This window comes from Oxyura jamaicensis, chromosome 4 (assembly GCF_011077185.1).
Source record: "Oxyura jamaicensis isolate SHBP4307 breed ruddy duck chromosome 4, BPBGC_Ojam_1.0, whole genome shotgun sequence".
NCBI lineage: Eukaryota > Metazoa > Chordata > Aves > Anseriformes > Anatidae > Oxyura > Oxyura jamaicensis.
The window spans coordinates 15556685-15579017 of NC_048896.1; the positions used below are offsets into that span (position 1 = coordinate 15556685).

Below are 22333 nucleotides of genomic sequence, written 5' to 3' on the forward strand. Positions count from 1 at the left end.
TTATTAAATGTTAATGGGGATTAAATATGCACATTCCTGAGATATTAGCTTGCATGTCCTTAACACTCAGACAAAATACACTGAAGACTTATGACTCACACACAAAAACAACCCAATAACGTAAGAATAATTTACTATCTATTTGAATTAAATTAGGGCATAGCTACTGAAGAACATTTGGGGTTTCTTAATGGAAAGTTTCCTCATGAGAACGTGTTGACACTGTGGATGGAAACTTGAATCGTGCACTCTGTGTATGTGCGTGTAAACACAATGATGGAGGATAATGGGAAGTCTTCTCTAGATTGAAGCACAGCAGTCGAGGTCCACCTCTGTCTCAGAAACTGAAATCTCAGTAGGACATTGCAGTCTGAGCTATGCTATTACATCTACCTCTGCCGCTACTGTGATCTCTCCAGAGCGGTGTAGAAGTGAATAACCACCTCCCCAGCCTGCTGAGGATGCTCCTCCTGATGCAGCCCACGCTGCCACTGAACTTCACAAAAGCACACTGCTGGCTCTCATGCAGCTTGGCGCCCACCTGCACCCCCAGGTCCTTTTCTGCAAAGCTGCTTTGCAGCTGGGTGGCCCCCAACACATTTGGGCATGAGGTTCAGCTCAGTTTGTTTAACCATTCCCTAAGTCAGTACTCCCATACCAAAGTTAGGTCCTCTCCGTGCCTCACTTTCCCACTGGTCTCAGGGGGCCGGGATGGCAGAGAGCGACTCTTCCCTGTACAGACTAAAGCGAAGATGTCACTGAGTGCCTCTTCCCTCCCACTGATCACCAGCCCCCCTGACCCATTCAGCAGGTTCGCATCTGTCCTAGCCTCTCTTCTGCAGAAGTGGCATTGTCATTTACATTCTTTTCAAGATTCATCTTGTGATGAGTTTTGGCTTTCCTAACCCAACCCCTGTGTGCTCAGATAGTCGCCTCTCTCTGCTTTTACCACTTGCATGCCTCCTTTTCTGTTCCAGCTTTGTTGGGAGCTCCTCATTCATCCACACAGGCCTCCTGTGTCTTCACTTTATTTTTTGCACTTTGGGATGGACCATTTTTGAGTTCGGAAGAAGTGATCCTGGCAAGTCAGCCAGCTCTCCTGGACTTCTCGCTTTAAGGTCATCTTCCATCAGAATCTTCCAAGCAGGTCCCTGAACAGGCCAAAGTCTGCTCTCCTGAAGACCAAGGCCGTGATCGTGCTATTTGCCTTGCTCCCTCCTCTCAGGATACTGAAACTCCAGCACCTCATCGCCACCACAGCAAAGGCTGCCCCCAGCCTTACCATCCCCAATCAGTTCTTGCTTGTTTGCAACTATGAGGTCCAGCAGAGCCTCACTGACTCCTCTACCACCTGTGTCAGGCAGTTATCATGAATACAGTTCAAAAAACTCCTGGACTGCCCGTGGCTTGCTGTATTGCTCCTCCAGCAGATAACCAGATTGCTTAAAGTCCCCTATAAAGACCCAACTCATCTTTAAACACAACTCATCTTCCACCTGCACGAGGAAGGCCTCTGCAAGAGCTTCTTCCCTATCAGGCAGTCTGTAGCAGGTACCCACAACAGACAGAGCAGACACAACATCGCCTCTGGTGATCTGCCTTCTCATCCTGACCCACAAGCTCTCCACTGCCTCCTTACACATGCTCAGCCACAGCTCCGTGGGCTCCAGCTTTAGGATTCACAGTATTTAGGAAGACATTCCCAGTATTTAACGTTCCTGAGGGCCTCGTATCCATCCCCATTGCCTGGGGGTCACCATCTCACTACCACCTCATTCCTAGTTTCAAGTTCCCCCCCCCTAGGCTAGCCAGTCTTAGGGCAAAGATGCTTTTGTCCCACTTGGTTAGGTGGATCCCAGCTCTCCCTAGCAGTCTTTGATCCTCAGATGGGGTTCCCATGGTCGTAATAACCAAATCTTTGCTGGCGGCACCTATTTGTGCAACCAGCTGTTGAGTCACAAAATCTGTCAACTTCTCCTCAAGCCCCTGTGGTCCTCGCACGTGCAATAAGAGGTGCGGCATGGATTAGAAAGCTCAGCTTTTCTTTCTTCTGCTTTTCCACTTCAAATACAGCACACCACACCATTACCGCAGGGTCTGAGGCTCCGAATGATACTGCAGCCCTCACTGGATAAGAATGCAGCAATATCAGGACTGGGTGAAGCACTTGTTGCCCTCAAGAGGTTTAAAAGTAAAACATATTAAGAAGTAGTGGTAACAGATAGTGATTGGTTTGGTGGTACTCTACAGCAGAGCCACAAACTGAACCCTCAGTCAATCTGTTTTGAAGCCCAAAGCAGCCTCCTTTTTCCCCCAATGCAGCTTAAGTACAAGCAATACTTGGCAGATTTAGATTTTAAAAGCATTTTTGTTGTTATCTGAAAAATGTGTACCTGAGCTGAGAGTGAAATTGAATTACAAATAACATCCACTCGCGTTTTTGGAACAGCGCTGTCCAGTACCAGCTGCCTAATGATTTTACATTTTCCCTGTAGGAATCTGATAGCTGTGGATACAGATGAGATGAGATACAGGTTCAGGCAAGTATGACAAGATCTGAATTTCATTAGCGCTGAGACATTTCACCCTCCTGGACTTTCACGCGGTTGGTGGACACTTAGCTACTCCACAAATCACAAGGGCATTTACTCAGTTTCTTCAATTCTTTTCTTGAAGTTTCTTTCTCCAGGCTACCTGAGAAAGCTGCTGCAATACATAACAAACTAACAAACCAGTACTAAAATATTTTATTGCCCATAACCTCCTGACATACCCCTTGCCAGTAATACAATATGTAGACATTCGTTAAAGTTATGGTTTGTTGCGCTTGTTTTCTTAAATGAAAAACTTTCTACCAGCTTTACAAACACGTATTTTTTTCTGTCTTAAACTACAGTAAAAGCTGGCTTTTAAACTTTCTTTAAAATCAACATTTATTTTTGACTATGTGAACATATTGTTCCAAACTGGCAAGAACTGCTCATTTACATCTTTTAACATCAACAGAATGCTAATTTATAGTAAACAGTCTTTATTACAAACAAGAATGTGCTGCTGAAAATGCTGCTAATTAGTAAAAGAGACCTTAGCCTGAGTGGGATGAACCACAGATTTCTATAACGAGGATGAATTACGATTGCATCCTATCAAACAGAGCATCTCCGAACAAACAGTTATGCTGCAAGATCTTTGAAACCTAATTTTGGCCTCAAAGCATTTGGGAGTAGGGTGGAGGGGGTTTAGAGCAATCTGTTATTTGAAATAAATAGCTTTGAAAGCGTTTACAGCTCCTCCAATTAAAATAACCTGGGGCCAAACCCTACTGTCCTGAGTGGAAGCAGCAAGCAGTAAGAGCAGGCCAGCTGTATTCCTCACTGGGTTTTAATCTGAGATGAGACCCGCAACGTGGGGCAGAGGGCAGATAATGCAAACCCAGCTCTTTTAGCTTCCGAGCTGCTCAGATGAGTAATTTCTTTTTAGAATTCGTCACACACAGCATGTATCAAAGCCAACTGACTTAAATCTATTTGAAATTCTGTCAGAATTATTACAGCTCGCTGCCTTTAGGGGAGCTTACCTCTTAAGTAATACTATGCCATTTTTGACCCAGGTCATTTTTCCAGGTTCCAGATTTGCAATCAGTGAGGACATCTCCTAAACTCCAGTATAACAAGGACAAAAAACCCCAAACCAAAATCCTCTGTGGACATGCCAAGTTTGAGGGCAAATAACAAAGAAGTGGGAAAAAATAAAAACAATCATTAACATGAGAGCTCCTGTTTTGTAGCTGATTTTGTTAATGCCTCTGATGTTAGCAAAACCAAGCCTGCCTCTCAGCAAAAAAATCTGCCTTTGATTTCACACTCTTCGGGGAATATTTGGGGGAAGAAAAACCCTCTTACTGAATGAATTTGTAAGATATAAACTATGCTTGTTGCAGAGCTTGTTTTCCTTTTAAGCCTGGGGATAAGCCCTGCCACCACAATGTTACTGGAAAATTGATGTGATTTTCTTCGGTTATCTGCTCAAGAAAGCAAAGAATCCCAAACTGGCAGTCAACCAAGCAGCCTCTCCCCCAAACACCTCTCAACAAAGACGACAACAGTGCACGCAAGTTTGGGACTTCCACGACTCTGGATGTAGATGACCTGTGCTGTACGCTCTGTGACACGTACTGCCGCTCCTACGCTGCCTGGCTTCAAAGGCAAACAGAACTTCTGAGCCTCATCTATGCCTGGAAAACCCGAGGAGAAAACTGCCTTACGAATGCCACAGGTGACAAGGGAATCCTAGCTCTTGCTTCTTCAGAAATTCTGACCGAGTGAGGACAACTACCGAATCCCAATGAGGCCGAAGTTCAAAGGAGTTCCTGTACCCACGCTTCTGGCCTCAACAGAATACGAGAACTTTGCTAAACTAAACACAACAAGAGACACTGAAACTAAGCAGCTAGAGGGGTCCCTCTCATCCACTATTGCACTGATAATAGTGCTGGTTATTATTTTCTCTTTGGTAATGACATCCCTAGTGACCTACTGTTTTCACAAGTGGAAACTGAGAGATAAAAAACTGCAGAGAGCACAAGAGGAGTATCAGAAAGACCACGAAAAGAGCATTTTTCAAAGCACGCCTGGACTTGTTTCATAAAAAAAAAATCCAACACAAAATATTCTTGCATTACCTGAAAATAATAAAAAGAATGGCAACTATGAAATTTCCAAGCAAATATATCCTTGTTTTATCTCATTTCTAAGAGTTGTTAGCAGTTTGGAGATTTCCTACAGCTTTATTATATATATTTATATATTTAGTCTCATTTGTGCAGAGCAAAACCAACACAATCATGTATTTTTAATCTCTATTGTATTACTAAAACCATAAATTAAAATCTAGTACTCCCAGCCTTTCGAAAATCCAGAGGCCCATGGAAGGCAAAGGGTCAGATTTTGGTTAATGCTGCCAACACAGCTGCTAAAAATCAATGACGCTGTGTTGTCTTGCACTGATCCAGTCATCTGGCTGAAGATTTGGAAAGCCAGTTGTAGTCTTAAGTAAATCAGATTCACAGGTGTTCCGTGAGTAGCAGCCTGGTGCTGAAGGTCTGTAGCTGAAGAGCTCTCCGTGTCTTCAGCAAGGGGGACGTGCAGAAAGTGCGCAGGATCGAGCCCTAAATTTGCTAGCAGGCAGGCAGGCAGTCTTTCTTTCACTGAACGTTCAGTGCTGAGAGGTGCTAGTGGCATTCCAACCACAAGTGGATTAAGGACATCCAACGTTAGTGGAACCTATCTTATCACGAGCAAGCCTAACGCACTTTTTTAACGAGGCTTGTAATTGTTTTTAAACCAACCATACAATGGTGTGTTTCTATTTTCATAGCCTGTAAAATGTCACAGAAAATGACAGCTCTATTGTGAGTAGCATATATAAGTAATATTTTCTAACAGAGTGATGGATGTAATACTAATATATGTAATCATTTTAAAAAGTACAAAACTTGTAAAATTACAAAAACCCTGCTCAAGTATACAGCTTGCTTGCAATTACCATTGATGCTCTATGTATTTTTAAACAAGCTATAATACTGTGATGATGCTGTAAACTTACTTCTGTAGGCAAAAAATGTTTTATTTAAAAATGTCAAGATGAAGGATGTAAATGTTCTTAAAGTGCTATCAACTAAAAATACGAGTTTTCACAGAATATTCTAAAGGATTCTGTTACATGCTACAGAGATATTTTACAACGTATTTATGGATCATACACACCAGTCTATGTGAGAACAAACGGTACTATTTTATTACAAAATAAATAAATGAATAAATAAGCAATGGATATCCATGCCTAGATGCTGGATAATGTTTTTTTTTTTTTAAGGTACCCTGACCGATGCTACAGACACTTTGAACGACAGAGGGGCCCATACCTTACTGACAGCAGGGAAACACCCCCCCGTGTCCCAGCCTCCCCCACAGATCACACTGCTGGTGGTGCAGACGAAGATCTCCAGAATCTCAGTTGCACAGCGAGAAGGAACAGTTAGCTAGTTGCACGAAAACAACGCAAACTTAGTATTCATAAGATTAATGGATACATTTCTCCCCCCCCCCCCCCCCCTTTTTTTAAACAGTGGCATTGAAAACACCAATTCTGGTGCATGCAGTAGCAATTTGCATATTATTATAGCTAGCATCTAGGTTAGTTCTTATCGAGTAGAGACAATGAAAAGTAGTTTTCTGAAAATCACAGTGAATGTTAATAAAATCACAATCTAAAGAACACGAGTATATTTCCAAAATACATAGCTGAAAGCACCCTTCTTCATACCCACATACATCATTTAGAATAGTCGCATGAAAGCGACAATTGAGATTTTTTAGTGAAGAAGAATCCGGGTACTGTGTCAGCTAACAGCTTCACAGAGAGACATGGTCCCTTCCAGCAGCACAATCTCATCCTCACGGCCACCAGTTCAGTTTTTGTCAAGCTCCAAGTACAAATAAAAGGTTCAGATCCTCTCCTTGGAAGCTGATCAAATTGGCTGTGCTTAAAGACAAAAAATTCTCGCTGTGCAACAGAATTATGACAAGGAGATGGATTTATGAAAAGGCAGTGGCTCCAAGGGAGCCTGAAGCATTTCAGTTTCTAGTATAGCTTCAAAAAAAAAGCTTCAAGATTAACATAAGGATTCCTGGGCCAGTGGGACCAGGGCCCACCTGCTCCACATAACCCTGCTTAAGCAGTGGGTGGACACGATGCCCTTCCAACCTCGGCCATTCGGTCACTACGTATTTCACAGGTAACTGGAAATCTCTGTTTCTCTAGTAACCTATTTTGAGTGAAATTCTGGGGGAGAAACAAGTACAGAGCCCTGTGCCCCGACAGATGGTTGGGAACAAGACTAAGGAATGACTGAGCCTGGAAGCCAGGTTCAGTTTTTCCTCAGAGAAATCTCGGGTAAGCGGAAGTGGAAATTATATTGCCAAAGCCCACAAGAAACTGATTCTAACAGTAATCTGAGGAATACAACTTTATCCCAAGGGCCAGTAATAAAGAATAGTATAATGAAAACCAGTTATCAGCATATATATAACATCAACATATGTATGAAAAACCCTTCCACATCCTTGCAAAGTTCACACGCTGTACCACATCACAAGTCAGGTTAACTAATGCCAGTACGTGTAGCATGGAAGCTAGAAGGAAAAAGCTCCAAAAGGACTTCTGACAACAGGCAGATTAATTTGTTTCAGTACTTCAGCTGCTTAACATACGAATCACCCTTGATCCACCTTACTCCTTTTATGTCCCAGCAAGCACCAACAAGGGAGCAGATTAATGAGTATTTCTTGATCATGGCTTTACAGTGTTTCTTTGGAGCAAACCAAAAACCCACTGCCGAGGAAGGTACAGGAGGGGGAACCTCCTGCGAGCAGAAAAAGACGCGACACGATCTACTTCCCCCACCATCCTGCACATCAGAATTTTTGGATTTCTAGTCTCAAACACATCAGGATTATGAAATACATTATTTAGAGCCCCAGCTCATTCATTTTGTTGTACATCCTTAATAACTGCTACAAGAAAATCAGAAGACAAACACTCAGATCTGAGTCACTCTCGAGTTAAAAAAAAATGATGAAAGAACTGTAGTGGGCAGTAGGAAAAGGCACACAACAGACACGAGCAAAATACGCTTCGACTTTTTCAGCGGAGCTACCTGTGATGCCTTTCTGACATTTATGCAGACAAACAAGAACTGTATAGCCTCTTTGCAGTGGGAGTATGAATACTATTTTACAGACACAAATGTTGTCAGACACTAGTCCGAATAACTCATACTTCAGTGTATTTACATACAGGCGTGACAAAAGAGTTGGGAATAAATATTTCAGTATTTCCAGTAAGGAACTATGTACTGAAAGCAAAATAACATAATGCCTTTTTTTCCCCATAAAAACAGATCAATTTATCTTTAGAGTCTCAGAACTTACTCTGTGTTGGGGTTTTTTTGTTTGTTCTTTCCGAGGGCTGAAAAATGTGTTCATTGGCAATAACAAAATTACATTTTCAAAGAATTCAGCTCCCAGTTACCACTTCTACATGCGACAGCCCTCGTGAGGATTCACAGGGATTGCTGGGGGTCTTTAACCTAGCATTAAGCACATCACAAGAGACTTTGAAAGATTCAAGAGAAACAGGGAGTGTGGTCCAAAGCTAAATAAGGAGCAGAGATGGAGAATATGCTTAAAATATTGGAAGGTAGGAGATTTAAGGGATTCAAACATTTCTGATCAGAGAGTAACGAGAAGAACCAAGCAGGAGCTTTCTCATTACATAAGCAGTTACGCAACCTGCGGTGACAATTTAAAAATTAAAGCCAAGCTTTGGGGAATATTCAATGGACTACTAAACCCACCGGCTTACAAGACAACAATAAACTGCAAAGGAAGCAATGAGGACGACCAGCTCTGTGAAACACCGGGCTGCATTGTTTTCACACTGGGCCTGACCTGCTCGGGATGAACCCATTCAAGACAGGTTTTTAAGCACCAAAAAGCAGGGATCTGCTATGAGACAGGTGGCCTATTTGCACATCCCAACATTTCTTTTTGGGTTTTCCATTCGTTTGTGGGAAGGGAAAACAGGAGGCTAAACATCCCCCTAGCACTCTTAAAACAATAAGAGCCTATACAAGAAAATGATTAAAAGGAAATAAAATACAAAACCAACTTCAACAATACATATTCTTGCCTAAAAAAAAAAGTTTTTAAAACGTTTTTATCCTATTTTTCATAGCAAAAAATAGTTGAGCTATTAAGCAGTGAAATCCTTTATTCACATGGTTCATAGACAAGGATATTCTTCAAGATTTCCACAGGCATCAAGAGATCTAAATTCACAGAAATCAGGAAACTGAAGACTGATCAAAGTCAGTACCTGTGACTCGTGCAAGTCCAGTGGCCACAAGGTCGCTGCACGAACAATGCACTGAGCTCTTGCTGTTAGCAGTGGTCAGAAAGGTGGGGTGCATTTGTGCCCACAGAGCAGCAAGTATCTTTTGAGGCTGCAATGAAGGTGATGATTTTGTTCCTTAACCCCCTGAGCTCCCCAGCATAAAGCCATTTTATTTGGATGTCTGCTGAATTCTTAAACTTTCATCTGGATATACTATTTGAAAAACAGTCTTTGCCATTTTGAAAATAGCATGAAATAACAAATTCCAAATTATATTAAAGATCTGCCAAAAATATTATTTGACACCTTATGCCATTTTTAACCTATGTTGTTTTTTCTCCTTCTAGACGGCTATCCCAGACAGGTTCTAAGATTAATTTATTACCTTTTCTTGTTCTGTTGGCATCCTCGCTGTTGCAGATTAATTTCTGTAACAGTCTCATTATTTCAGTTCTATAAATACCCTGTTTCATTTTACTATTTTCTGCAGTTACTTTGCAACCTTCTTCTCCTTCACCTGGGACTCTCACTTTCAATTTGACATGATACAGTGGGCAAAGATTGAGCTGAACCAGTAATTACAGCTCCCTGCCCCAGAAAACAGAATCATTTATTTTTCTTATGGATGGAAGCTGCTCTGAAATCCCACAAGCACACTCCTCCCCTCCCCTTCCCCCAATAAATTACTTGTCAGACTAATAATAGAAAATGCAGGCTTTTATAAATTGAAAAACATATTTAGCTGGATTACAATGAATTGCAACATTTGTATTTGGGGTTGAGTAAAAAGTAGAATCTTAACCCCGACTCCAGCACACTGGGCATATCTGGTTCCACCTGCAAGAACATTAAACTCTCTCTCCATTCATCACTGACAAAACAAGTTATACCCACACCGTAGCTGCCCACAGAAGACTCTCCCACTACTTTATGTCCTTGACTTATGTTTATTATTTTCAGGCCTTAAGTTTTCTGACCTTTGTCTTTCAGCCTTTGCCATAAGTTCCTGGGATCCTCTGATAGTTTGGGAAAGCTTCCGAGTGTTTTTCCTATAAGAGTAATCGCATCCTGAAATAAAAAGGAGACAAAAATTATTTGGATTCCTGCCATTTGACACGGCCTGTGTCACAGGTCTGCCACCAGCTGCTATATCCAGTCCCTCAAGAGCGACTAGGTAGGCTGTTCCCATCAGAACAATTTTGCTGGGTTTTTAAAACATCTTGTTTAAAAATTTAGTTGAACAGTGTGGCCAGTGATCTGTCCCGTACAGCAGGCAAGCAGAAAGCTATGCAGGTCACTAGAGACCACATGTCATTTCTACCTTCTGTGGATGGCTGCCAAGAGAGATGACAAAGAGCTCAATAATGCCATGCAGCTCATACACCACACTGGCTACTGACCATGGGTTTCTTCCCCAGGGAGGGGAAGGAAAAGGCAACTGGCCTTTCTGGAGAAGCTAGGAGAAAAAAAGAAAAAAAAAAAGACAGAAAAATGAGGCCTTACTTGAGACTGATACTTTCAAATTTCATATATGGGGTAAAGAGATGTCAAGAAAAAAATAAGGGAGAAAAAAAATACAGAAAATCAGCATTATTTGGGGGAAAAAAAAAAAGTATGTGGTACAACCCACAAATTCCCACCCTACTCATAATCACAGAGGAGGAGGCCTTGAGGCTTCAAAGAGCACTTCCTACCCACCGCTCAGAAACAACTTGCTTTCAATTTCACTCCCTGACAAGAAGTGGAAGAACTGTTCCTTGGAAAAGATGATCGTCCTAAAGAGTAGTAACAGAACAGCCAGGGAATTCCGTAAGTTTCAGCTTACATTATAGACAATCTATTCCAGAGGGCTTTTATAACAATAAAGCAGGAATGTGTGACAGCAGACCGAGACAGAAGGCAGTCCTTCAAAGAGGAAATTTCACCATACCCACGAAGAATGCTACAGACTGGCCATTTCCCAAGCCTAGTATATGCAGAAACACAAAAGGGCATGGCAGTGACGTGTGAGATAAACTATTCCTGAAGAACCGTCAGAAAACTTGCTGCAAAGCCATGTTTTCTCTCCTCCTAATTCCTCACAAATGTTTAATTGGGCCTGACTTTCCTCTGCCCTATTCAGCAGGGAAGAAGTGACAAGCACCTGGCACAATTTTACACCAATTTAGAGGAGGGGAATGAAGCATACACCACTAGAAAAAAAGCCCACGTGCACAAGCATGTACAAAGCAAAAGCTCAAACTGATGTCACTGCCCCTCAAAGCAATAAGGTCTTAGGAACTCAAAGTGAGTGTATGTGTTTCTCTACTTGTATCGTGACGGGAAAACTTTGGCATTAAACTGCATAACCAGTAACAACATGCTGCCTTTACAAATGGTCAGATCTTCTACCAGAAGTCACCTTTCCAGCTTGCTCACATTCAAGTGACACATCACATCGCTGCCATGCTTAAGAAACAGCCTTAGAAATTGTCTCCAAGCAGCAAGCTTGAGCCTGAGCCTCCACAACTTATTGCTGCTTCTTATTCTGCAACTCTTAAGCCAGAGGACTGGGAGAAAGACTGGTACACGTGGCTTTGTTATTTACCATTTTGTCTTGGACAGCCCATCAGAATTAAACTGGGGAGAACTAACCAAGATGTACCCAAAACAGTTTCAGGACATCATGATAAAGACCTTCAAGACCTTCAGCTTCTATAAATCAGGCAAGCTCAAATTACTTGATCAGCATGCTAGTCCCATGTCTCCATAACAACATGGAGCCAAATTCTATTTTGAATTGTTCTGCATTCAGATCAATCTGATTGCATTACCATAAATTAGGAGAAAATCTGGCTTACAAATTCTTTAGATACAGCAAATGTAAAATGTACCAAAACATTTTATTTTTTTAAGTAACATTTGCTTACTCTGGAATAAAATTGTTCTTCCAATTTTTCCTGGAGTAAAGCTCTTTCCACTAGTGCCTTCTTTTGTCTGAGAAAGGTGATCTCAGCTAGCTCTGCCTTCTTCTTCTTACAGTCAGGGCACTGTGAAGATTGGTGCACTTGAGCTTCTGTCACCTGAAGGATGAGACTTTGATGTAATGAGCAGCGTCTGTCCCAGCAAGATGACCGCTCCATTAAAAATAATCAATAAAGATACAGATAAGAGTGTTAAAGACAAAGGTTTGCTTTTGTAGGCAGCTGCAGATTATTTCATAATTTTTGTCACTGTATCATCTCGATGAGCCTGTCCGAATGTCTTCACACTAAAAATATTTGCTTTTTCCACCGTATCGCCTCCTCCGGCACCAATAACTTCGTTTCAATTAAAATCACCTATCTGTATCTCAGACCCATTGCAGTGAGCCGTGATAGACTGGTGCTTCTGTCACAGGCAAGCTTTCCCCGACGCGTGAAGCTATGTGCACACCACTCATTTCTTCTACAGTAACTAATGGCAAAAAAAAAAAAAGTGCTTGATTGCTACCAACACGTAAGCAACCGAAGCCAATATTGAAGATGGTTTTAACGGGGAAAAAAAGTTTTAATTAGTATAACTCATTTGACTTGGGTGGATGCTCAGTATGAATTAGTTTTATCAGTGTAATTCTGTACATGCTTTGCTAGTATCCAATGCATCAGGAGCACCACCAGCCGTTAGATCTTCTTGCTTAGTAAGTAGTTGATGCTCTGGAATGCCAGTCTGGGCGTGCTAACCAGCCCTCCACGACAGCTAATACGCTAATTCCTGAAGGCTTGATTAAGTGAAACGAAGATGCTTTATTCCGTGTTCCCAACAGGCTGAGAGTACAAATACTCGATCATCACAACTCCGTAACAGCAATTGTTTATCAGCAATAATTCCACCATATATAACTGCCTGTCTGTAATGAGGTTGTCATCAAGTTCCTGGGCTGACAACCTACGTAAGGCCTTAAGTACAAACCATCGAGGTTATGATTATCTTCACAAATTTTAAGACGAAAATGAACTCTGAAGCACTTGGTTCAAATATCTATATGCATCTCTAAGACAGAATACAAAGTTCAACAAGCAGCTGACTTTGTAAAATAAATGACACTTCTTAATTCCTAGTTTACCTGCCATGAAACTTTGACTATTTTTAATAACGTTACACAAAACCCAGTACGCTTATTTACAAAGTATCAATAATTTTTATCTGATTTAATTTACACGGATTCCATCTCGTTATATAGACCTAATAAGAGCAGTGGAATCAATCCTAGAAAGCCATGTCTCAAGCCTCTGTCGTCCTACTCCTTGATTTCTCCTCTGCATAGAAGTATTACGTGGTGGTGAACACAAAAATAAACAGATGTAGCAGTCAAAGTCGCTTTTCTTAAAAAATGTATTACCACACTGTGATACAAACAAAGAGGCAGTAAGAATTCTACGGAATGGTGGGTTGCTTAATGCTAATAAAATAAAAGAATGTAGACTGCTGAAGTCTACAAACAAATTAAATAGGCAGGAAGCCTGAAAGAATCATTATGCCAGGACTGACTTTAAAATATTCTTCCCTGCTCACCTGGCACAGGCTTAACAGAGGAATATGTTAACAGTCACTTTCACTATGTTATATGGCAATAGATTAAAGCCAGCACGCGTGATAGAAAGTAAAATAAATGACTCTAATTACTATTCAAAGCTTTTTTTTTGCTTTATCAGAAATACTTTCCCAGATGCAGACATTCTGTACCAATTTCAAACAACGCACAGGCATTTGCCAAGGCCCAGATTTATGGGTAAAGGCATCTGTAGGTGATGACTGCTGTAACTACATATTCAAATCCTTCTACTAGCACAAAGTAAGAATGCAAGTATCGCTGGCCAAAACAATACCAGTCTTGACACTCTTGACAGATGCCAAGTTGAAGAGAAGAGCAGTGTCTGAATGCCTGTCCTATGGGGGGGAAAACAACAACGAGCACCATGCTGGTGAAAAAGACAAAAAGACAAGCACTCAAATGACGTAGATGATACAGATGCTTCATAATAAAGGGACTGATGTAACCACGATTCTGTTGGACATGCTTTAATTTTTAACATGAGCTAATATTAAGGGGGGAAGTTTGTACTTTTTGAATTACTTTTAATGCTAGAGTTAACATGCGATGCCATCTAATAATATGCAGAATACTTCTATAAATAACAGGTGCAAATGTAAGCAGAGAACAAGACTTCTTTCTGCAGGCCCCCTTGTTTTGGGGCTTATTGTGGGCTGCAGTAACTGCCCATCCCAGCCTTGTTCAGTAACAGAAACCATTACCATTTTATCACCAACCAGTACCTGTTTAATGGTCTCCCTGATGTTCTTCAGGCGGATTCTATTCATTAACTGACCAGGAACTGTGCAGTTCAAGTCACTTGTCTCTGATTTCTTTGACGTGAATCCATGCTGCAGCTTCCTTGACCTGACCCCACTTGCCTGCTTAGGGATCAGCCCCTGATGCATCCTTCTGACCTTAACGGTGCAAAAAGACCGGAGAGCATCCAGTTCTTCATCTGGGAACTCAGCAACTTCTGTTAGCCACACATCAACAAAGCAAGTGTCAATTACTATAGCAGGGGAAGGAGAAGAATTACTGGTCTTCCATCTTTGCAACCTCATACTAATTATTTAATAAAAAACAAAGTTGATGTCAAGCCCAGAGGCAATGACAGTAATAACAGAAATACACAATTTAAATCAGAGTGTGGATAACAACTGCAGGAACTCGCACAACAAATGCCTCTTGGAATAGTCCCCAAAGAGAAGAGGGGATAAGAACCCTAAAGAATCAGACAACTTAATAATTCAACACAAATGTATTTGTAAACCTAGTTCTCCAGTTCTATGAGTACTGAACCAGAGGCAGCGGCTCTTGTAGTAACTCTGGAAAACACACCCATAAGTTTGTAGGTAGGTTTTGTTTTATTCGGTGTTTTGGGGAGGGTGTTTTCTTTTGGAGGAAGGGTAATTAGAAAATATTTTCCTCTAAAGTGTCATTGATTATTTAATTTAAGGAATTTGTGAATAACCTTGTCTAAACAAGGTATTTATTTCACCCTTTCACCTCCTCCCTTCCTAGTGACATGTAATAATAAAACCAGACTACACTTCAGATGGGCACGCATGGATGGATTTCAAACTTTAGTCAATGCTCAGAGGAAGATCTTCCACTGACTTAAACAGAGCCAGTCAATACAGACAGCTAACACAACTCAGTTTTTTTGTGTTACTATTTCATTATTCCATGAGCTTAACTGTGTAACAATGCTGTGCTGTTCTACATGGTCCTATGAGATACCATTGTTTTCCACTATTTAAACAGGGTACAATACCTCTCTACCTTTATTATACTAATTTTGCTTAAATGTAACTACTGAAGCCCAACCAAACACTTAAATGTGCATAATTAAACGAGAAGCGAGGAGGAGACAAAACATTACAATAAGCATTACTGGAAGCCCTGTAGACACCTTTGCACATAGCTCATGCTACCACAGTACTCCCTTTCAGGGTTCCACTCTGACTGCCAAAAACAGTAAGCCAATAATGACTACACAGGTATGGTATGGTGAGCTTTTTCCACTCAAAGTACTCAGCTGGAGAGCATGATTATATCACTTCAAATATCCTTTCCTTATTACCTGCTTCACTCATTTTCAATGAGTTCCCTTGAACGAAATTTTCCTTTTTCTAGAGAGGCACTGCGTATTTCAGGGTGCTTCTGTGACAACCTGTGCATTGTCATTCGGGTCCTGTGGGGTACCTTGACATAACCACAACGCCGATCTTTAATGCACTGAATGATATAAACGTAAACCGTCTCCTAAATATGCTGTGATTAATTTAATCTGAAGTAGGCAAGCCTTTGCTGTGGAATTTTGTAAGGAAACCAGGCATGTCTTCAGCAACGCAGTCAATCCTTATAAAGATTAAGTGGATCTACAGTTAAGACTAAGCAAAGCAGAAGTTGGTGAGCTTTGCCTTACGGACGAAGAAAATGGGTGATTGAAGTGCAACTGCCATAGTTCAGAATCAATCGTCGTACTGCAATTTATTCCTCCTTACAAGCAGCTGTATCAAATTCACTAAAGACAAAGACACCGTGATGCTTTATAGACAGATGAGTAAGAATTATCAATACTTGAGAATGCAATTTAAACATTTTTTTTTTCTTGGGTAGGATCATGAACATTTGCATGGATAAACTCCATGAGGTCGTTTTCCTTGCAAGCGTAATACACGACCCCCGCAAAACAGTTTAAATCACGTGCCAGAACTGGGTTTAATTGCACTGATAAAGTGGATGCGTATTCATCTGTGCTGCACATAGGTTGAATAAAAGCATTAAAAAGCTACTGTTGTGGAAGAAAAAAAAAAAAGGCAGAACAAAGCAATTTAACACCCTAACCTGAGCACTCAAATGCACAAGTAAATACATGGGGTCTGCTGAACATTTTGTCACCATTTAGTGCCAGCCTAATTCATTCACTGAAGTTTCTTCTGACATATAGAAGCACAATTGAATTTAGAATTGGTTTCTAATAACGCACACATGAGTTGTGTGCTGCCAGACACCCACCCATTGGCTCACATGCACCCACAGACATTAGAAGAGACGCTAGGAAAGAAAAACAGACATTTTTAACCTTCACGTTTAGCAGTAAATAAGCTCAGAAAGAGTAAAGGTGTTCATGGATCTAGACTATAATTTTACCGAATAAGAACTAAAAGCGACGAGAAGAGTCGGTGCACAGTTAAATTCAGAAAAAAATTAGTCATTTAACCGCACGATGATTATTTATACTTTCAGATTTTCTTCTAGGTATACAAGTTTTGCTGGTCCTTCAGCTGAAAGAAAAGAGATGCATACAATAGGATCTTTGTTGGTGTTAGCTTCATTTCTTGTCTATCACGTATTCTTTCCATCTTTGGACTCACATTACATGCTTAAATGCTCAATCTCCATTTGTGGTTGCAGATTTAAATGTCACTGCATGTCTGTCTACAGAGAATCCCTGCCAGTGCCAATTATTGTTCCAGAAGCATGCCTCGTTGATGCTTGGTTGCCCTGAATCGTGCTTTCCCACACCTTTTTTTCAAGAAGAATAAGGCAGGGACAGGTGACAAGAAGAACAAAACTAGACACTGGAACAGACTTGAAATCAGAACCCTTTATCCGACAGCTACAGGGCTACAAAGCACGGAATGTTTAGAAAATAAAGCACAAACTGAAAAAAAAAAAAAAAAGAAGTTTCTCTGATTATAGAAGTAGTCAATGTGCACCACTGGAGATAAACTAATCTCCACATCTACATTCTAAATCCTGCTGTGTGGCTTATAACTAAATGACCTACATAGATTTTGGGTTCTGTATGCAACTACATCCTAATGTGTAAGATTTTAAATCTATACAAGTGAGGGGAGGAAAAGAAAATCTCCTGTATTCTTGGCTTTCCTTTTCCATTGATGTCTAACTGATTAAATAGAAAAAACTTGGCAGGCATTTTGTTATTACTATGCTCTATCTTCTATTTTAAGAAGAAAAATTGTGAAATGAGTGAAGGAGAGAATTATGAAAGGCAATAACTGATACCTACTCTTCAGAAAGATTAACTCCGCATCTCAAGGCAACATTTTCATAATTATCTAAATTGCATTGTACAACTGAGTGCAGCTTTTCAGATTAACACGCTGATGGCCCAATCAGCAAACGTAGCTTTTGTAAGGTTTGCGCAGATTGCTGGTATCAGTTCTGGGCTATTTGAAATCAAGCTATTTCATAGAAATATGGATTCAAAGCCAGTAAAGTTCCCGCAGCGTGGTGCAGGATAACCTCAGTTTCCAATAAGCTATGACTAGAAGAGACAACAGTAAGAGTCTTGCAGAACCCATGTTTTCCAGAAGAAACTCATTCTTTCTCAGTTCTATCAAGACTTTAATAACCAAGGTGCTCTTCACTAGCAGGAGTTTCCATGTGGATGCTGCTGGTTGAGACCTCCCATCTAGGCTGTATCAATGCTGTTTTACTACACAGTAGTAAAGTTTTCTAGTAGACTGGCAGGAAACAAGCTAGAAGATAACTCTGGAATTGCATGGTCTAAGCCTGTTTGAATCCCATGCCTTGTGCATTTTACCAAGCTTAGGTGCTGACAAGCTCAGGAATAAGAAAGAGCCAGCACAGGCTAATGCATACCTGCTCCCTTCTGCAAACAGAATGCTTAGATGATGATTTCTCAGTTCTTATAGACAACTACTACTACTTTTAGCACATACTTTTAGCAAATTACTATTTGCTGAGCCAATGGTTAAATTCTTGGACGTGCAGAAATTCGTTCACAGCTTACAAACACCTTGCAAACAAAGGTGAGTGAATTTCTGAACACAGCACAAGTCAGAGCACTGAAAAGCCCCACTTGAACTTTCAGCCACCTCTGAGCTGAACAACTGTGGTTTCCTGTAGTACATTTTAAAAATGACTAACACTCTTTGGAGTAATTGATAGGAAGTGAAGGACTTCAAAGAATAGTGGGGTTATGTGTGTGTTTGTTTTGTGTTTTCTGGTGTTTTTTTTTTGTTTGTTTGTTTTTCTGTGATGCATTTGTCTAATAACAGCTAGTTGCTACAAAACCGAGGTGGAGGTCCAAGGAAGAGACCAAGAAGCATCTAGGATAAAGATTTCTCACTTTTCTTGAGGCCAACATCTAGGCTTTTTTTCTTTTGGGCCATAAATAAAACTATGAAAAACAAGAATCATTTTCCAGGGCATTCCCATGGGCAAACCTGGATTTTCTTTTCCTTACTTAACAGTATCAGTAGTAAGATAGGTAAAAACCCTCTTATTTTATTAGCTGCAGATGAATTCCAAAGTAACATGCATGCTCAGTGCACACACCATTCATTTTGCTAAACTTACTGAAGGGACCAACTGTGTAGCAGCCTAGCTCTAGGTGAGCTCATCTTCTGTTGTGTTTAGAAAGTTTCCAAGCTGATAAAATAATAAGGGGCTCAGGGTCCACTAAGCGATGAATTATTAAGTCAAAGAGAAGACATTTATAGATGTCAGCATATGAAAGTTGCTGTGCTTATGTTGGATATATGTCAACAGTCTGCTGTAAGAAAAGAAAAGGAGTAATACACCCACAGCTAAGTACAAATGATGCTGATGAATTTGGGGGTGACCTGTCCATCCCAAGACTGTGTTCTGTGTTTGCATGAAAGCAGCTTAAGCAAGAAGCTTCTTATTGATCGTGGTTGGAAGCACAGTAACAATGAATGTGCCTGAAAAGTGCTTAGCTGCTATGATGACAAGGGACGGGACAGGTAGAAAACAACGCATCATTTCATACATCACCACAAGCTAAGGAAACAGAGCTGGCTTTTCAAGACTCAGTGACCAGTCTGACTCTACCCATCTGAAGCTCATAAACCAACAGCAGAGTGTTTGTACAGCAGTACAGAAATACAGATTTCAGGAGGAAGTCTTCCCAACCAACTACTCAAATAAAACCCCATGAAGAAGGAAAATCTCCTGAACACTGTACTGTTGTTTTGTATTCATTAAATTAATCCGAATTCATCAGGTCCTCTTCAATTTCTCTGCATATCAAATGGCCACAAGATTCAGATGTATTTTAGGAAGACAACTGCAGAGGAGCTGGTCAGAAGAAGCCTCACTACTACAGATGAGATAATCTACATTAGCTGTCTCTTCACTTGACTACGTGAAGCCTTAGAAATCCAGTAACAGGAAGATAAATGCCAAAGATGAGTCAGGAACTCATAACACTGACTCACCACGGTTGTGAATGAGCTATGCAATTAAGAAGAGCCTAAAAATAATCTCAGGTCATGTTCTCCTGCAGTACATGTTTCAGAATGTTTGTATGTGAGTGCAATGCCACAAAGCACCTGGGCAATAGGACCTACTTGATTAATTAGTCTTAGGAGGGCCCTATAAAATTTCTGAATTTCTTCACTTTTCATACACATGAAGGAACATGAGGATGATTCCCCTTCTGATTCAATTACTTTTTGCTCAACTACAGCTTTCTTGCTCTTTTTTTTAATTAAAAATAGTACCTCTGACCCACTTTTCAGAAAGACTTGAGCAGGACTTCCATCCCACCATCTGCTCTCGCAGCTCCTTGTATAATCAGTGCACGCGAATAGCATCCTTCTTCCCTCCCAGCCCCTCTCCTCCTCCATGCACTTCATCATTGTGTTGGTTAAAGCTGTTCCATTGTTCTTGTCGAAGTTGGTGCCCTGCTGCCTCCTGCAGCTTGGGAAAGGAACTCGAGCATGGCAAACACGTCATTCAGTAATTAACACAAATGATCAACAGGGGGGGAAACATTTCCCACATTCTTGAAGGCATGTTGATTTTGGAGGGGGAAAAAAAAAAAATACAACCCTAGTACTTGTACAGCTATAGAGAAAAATGGGAAAAAATAAAAAGCCCAGTAAAATTTTGAGGCTTTCAGTTAAATTTAAGATGTAGATACATTTTTATGTAGATTTATCCACATCTTGTGGCAATGCATCACTAGTAGAATGTCTCTGTGTCAGGAGCAGCAAAGCCATGTGTTACAGTAGACAAACTGTTTTTCCAAGAAGGCATAAAAGAGAATCTTCATACTTAATTAGGTGGTTAATTAAGTCAGGTTAACTACCTGGCTTAACTTAATAGCTTATGCATAAAATTTTAGTCATTAAAAATTCACATCCCCTTTGTCAAAGAAAGAAGAATTGTAAGTTCTACTAAAGTTAATGAACTCACCAGAATGAGTTTTGATGACAGATTTGCCTTGCTTAATGACAGCTTCCTTATTTTTTAGAACTTCCATCCATTTTCTCATGAAATATCTTTCCACAGCCGCAGAACCAACTACTTCAGACTGCTCATCTACAATGGAAAAAAAAATAAAAAAAAAAAAGGTTGCTTTGGACATACATTGTAAAGAAATCAGGAATGAGAAAAAACAAATCAGGAGGTAACACAAAACAGAAGGCAATCACACTTGAATGTGATTGAGTTTTCCCTGGTGAGGGAAAAGAAGCCCCAAGCCATCGGCCTTTACAGATGACATCAGAGTTTCAGGCTGAAATACAGAGCAAGCTTCTGTCACTCTACTGAAAGACTAGAGGATAAGCTGAGAAAAGGAGACTCACAGATTCTGTTTTGTTTGCATTGCTAACAATCTCAATCATCTTCCCCCATCACTTACTTTCAGCCCTACGCAGGCTCTTCTCTTATGGCAGTACAAGTACTCACGAGAGCTTTGGTGAACTCTATCAAGGTATTGATCCCAGTGAAAAAATAATGGGGAGGGAAGGCAGGAGGAGAATGAAAATCTATATAACTTCCCTGTTCTTCAACTTGTTCCAGTACAACTCCAGTTCTGCAGTAACTAAGGATCCAGCAAAGACATGAAAGTGAAGAGCTGGATGAAGAAAAGACTTAAGAGGTCTGACAAGCCAGTGCCACGGACAGGAAGATATATGGTTCCAGTTCAAAATACCGAGCACACTGAGCAAGCACCTAACTTCTCTCCTCTGTTTTCAGGGTACTAAAAGCAAACTGAGAGGGCTTACACAAGGAAATAATGTGTCCCTATGGAGATACCAGCATAACAAGTCTTCTGTAGTTCTTATTATTTATATATGCTGCTCTCTGTAAGATATATACTGCAGAGGGATATCAACTTCCCAAAATATTTGCTGTGAATTATTCCCTGGTTTCCTCACTTAACTAGTAGCATTCAGAAGACTTCATAATTTTATGAAATATTAACCTTAATAAGCGCTAATAATACGCGCTGACACTTATTAAAAGCACCTCTATATACACAAGGATTCCTCCTAGCACATGCTTCTGGATGCCAACAATATGGATTTTAATGGTTAGACATCAAATAATTTCTAAAAGTTGCTATATATCAAGGAAAAAAAGGTTTATTAATACCTAGTCTTTGTAAAAACTAAAAATTCTGAGCCAAACTGTTAAGTCTAATCCATTAGGCACTGCTCAGTTATATAAACGTAGCATGAATAAGACATCAAGGCGATGATAATCTCTTTATTCAGATTTCTGAAGCACTGATCTCTAAGGCTATACTCTGTGCTATGACAAATAGGGGTTACATACACGTATATATATTTGACAACAAGTTTTGGCCTGCATTGTTGAGATTTCATGCCTAAATGTTAGTTTAAAAGGACTCCTAAAAAAATTGTGCTGGTTATTATAGCAGAAGTTCCCTGTCGGGGAGGGATAAAAAAAAAAAAACGAACAGTCAAGCAGTAAGGTGCTGGCTAGGTCAGGAACAGAAAGAACATCTCTACTGGGCTTGTCTATAGTAAGAACAAACAGGTTGTTATTTTT

The 22333-nt window shown here is 40.5% G+C and overlaps 1 protein-coding gene across 11 annotated transcripts in view; it reads right to left on the minus strand.

Moving 5' to 3' along the window:
- C4H8orf48 (chromosome 4 C8orf48 homolog) overlaps nucleotides 1–22333 on the minus strand; it is a 38486-nt gene that overhangs the window by 13656 nt on the left and 2497 nt on the right. For 4 of the 11 annotated variants that reach the window (XM_035325001.1, XM_035325004.1, XM_035325005.1 and 1 more), the window contains exons 3-7: nucleotides 20729–20854; nucleotides 14251–14519; nucleotides 11865–12017; nucleotides 9933–10023; nucleotides 8813–9792 (exon numbers count right to left, since the gene is read on the minus strand). In XM_035325001.1, coding sequence (XP_035180892.1) covers nucleotides 9674–9792; nucleotides 9933–10023; nucleotides 11865–12017; nucleotides 14251–14519; nucleotides 20729–20854 — 758 coding nt within the window. In that variant the 3' untranslated portion in view covers nucleotides 8813–9673. Of the gene's footprint in view, nucleotides 1–8812; nucleotides 9793–9932; nucleotides 10024–11864; nucleotides 12018–12046; nucleotides 13825–14147; nucleotides 14520–20728; nucleotides 20855–22333 lie in introns of those variants that run through there. The other 7 variants (XR_004750403.1, XM_035325007.1, XM_035325006.1 and 4 more) reach the window with 5 other exon arrangements.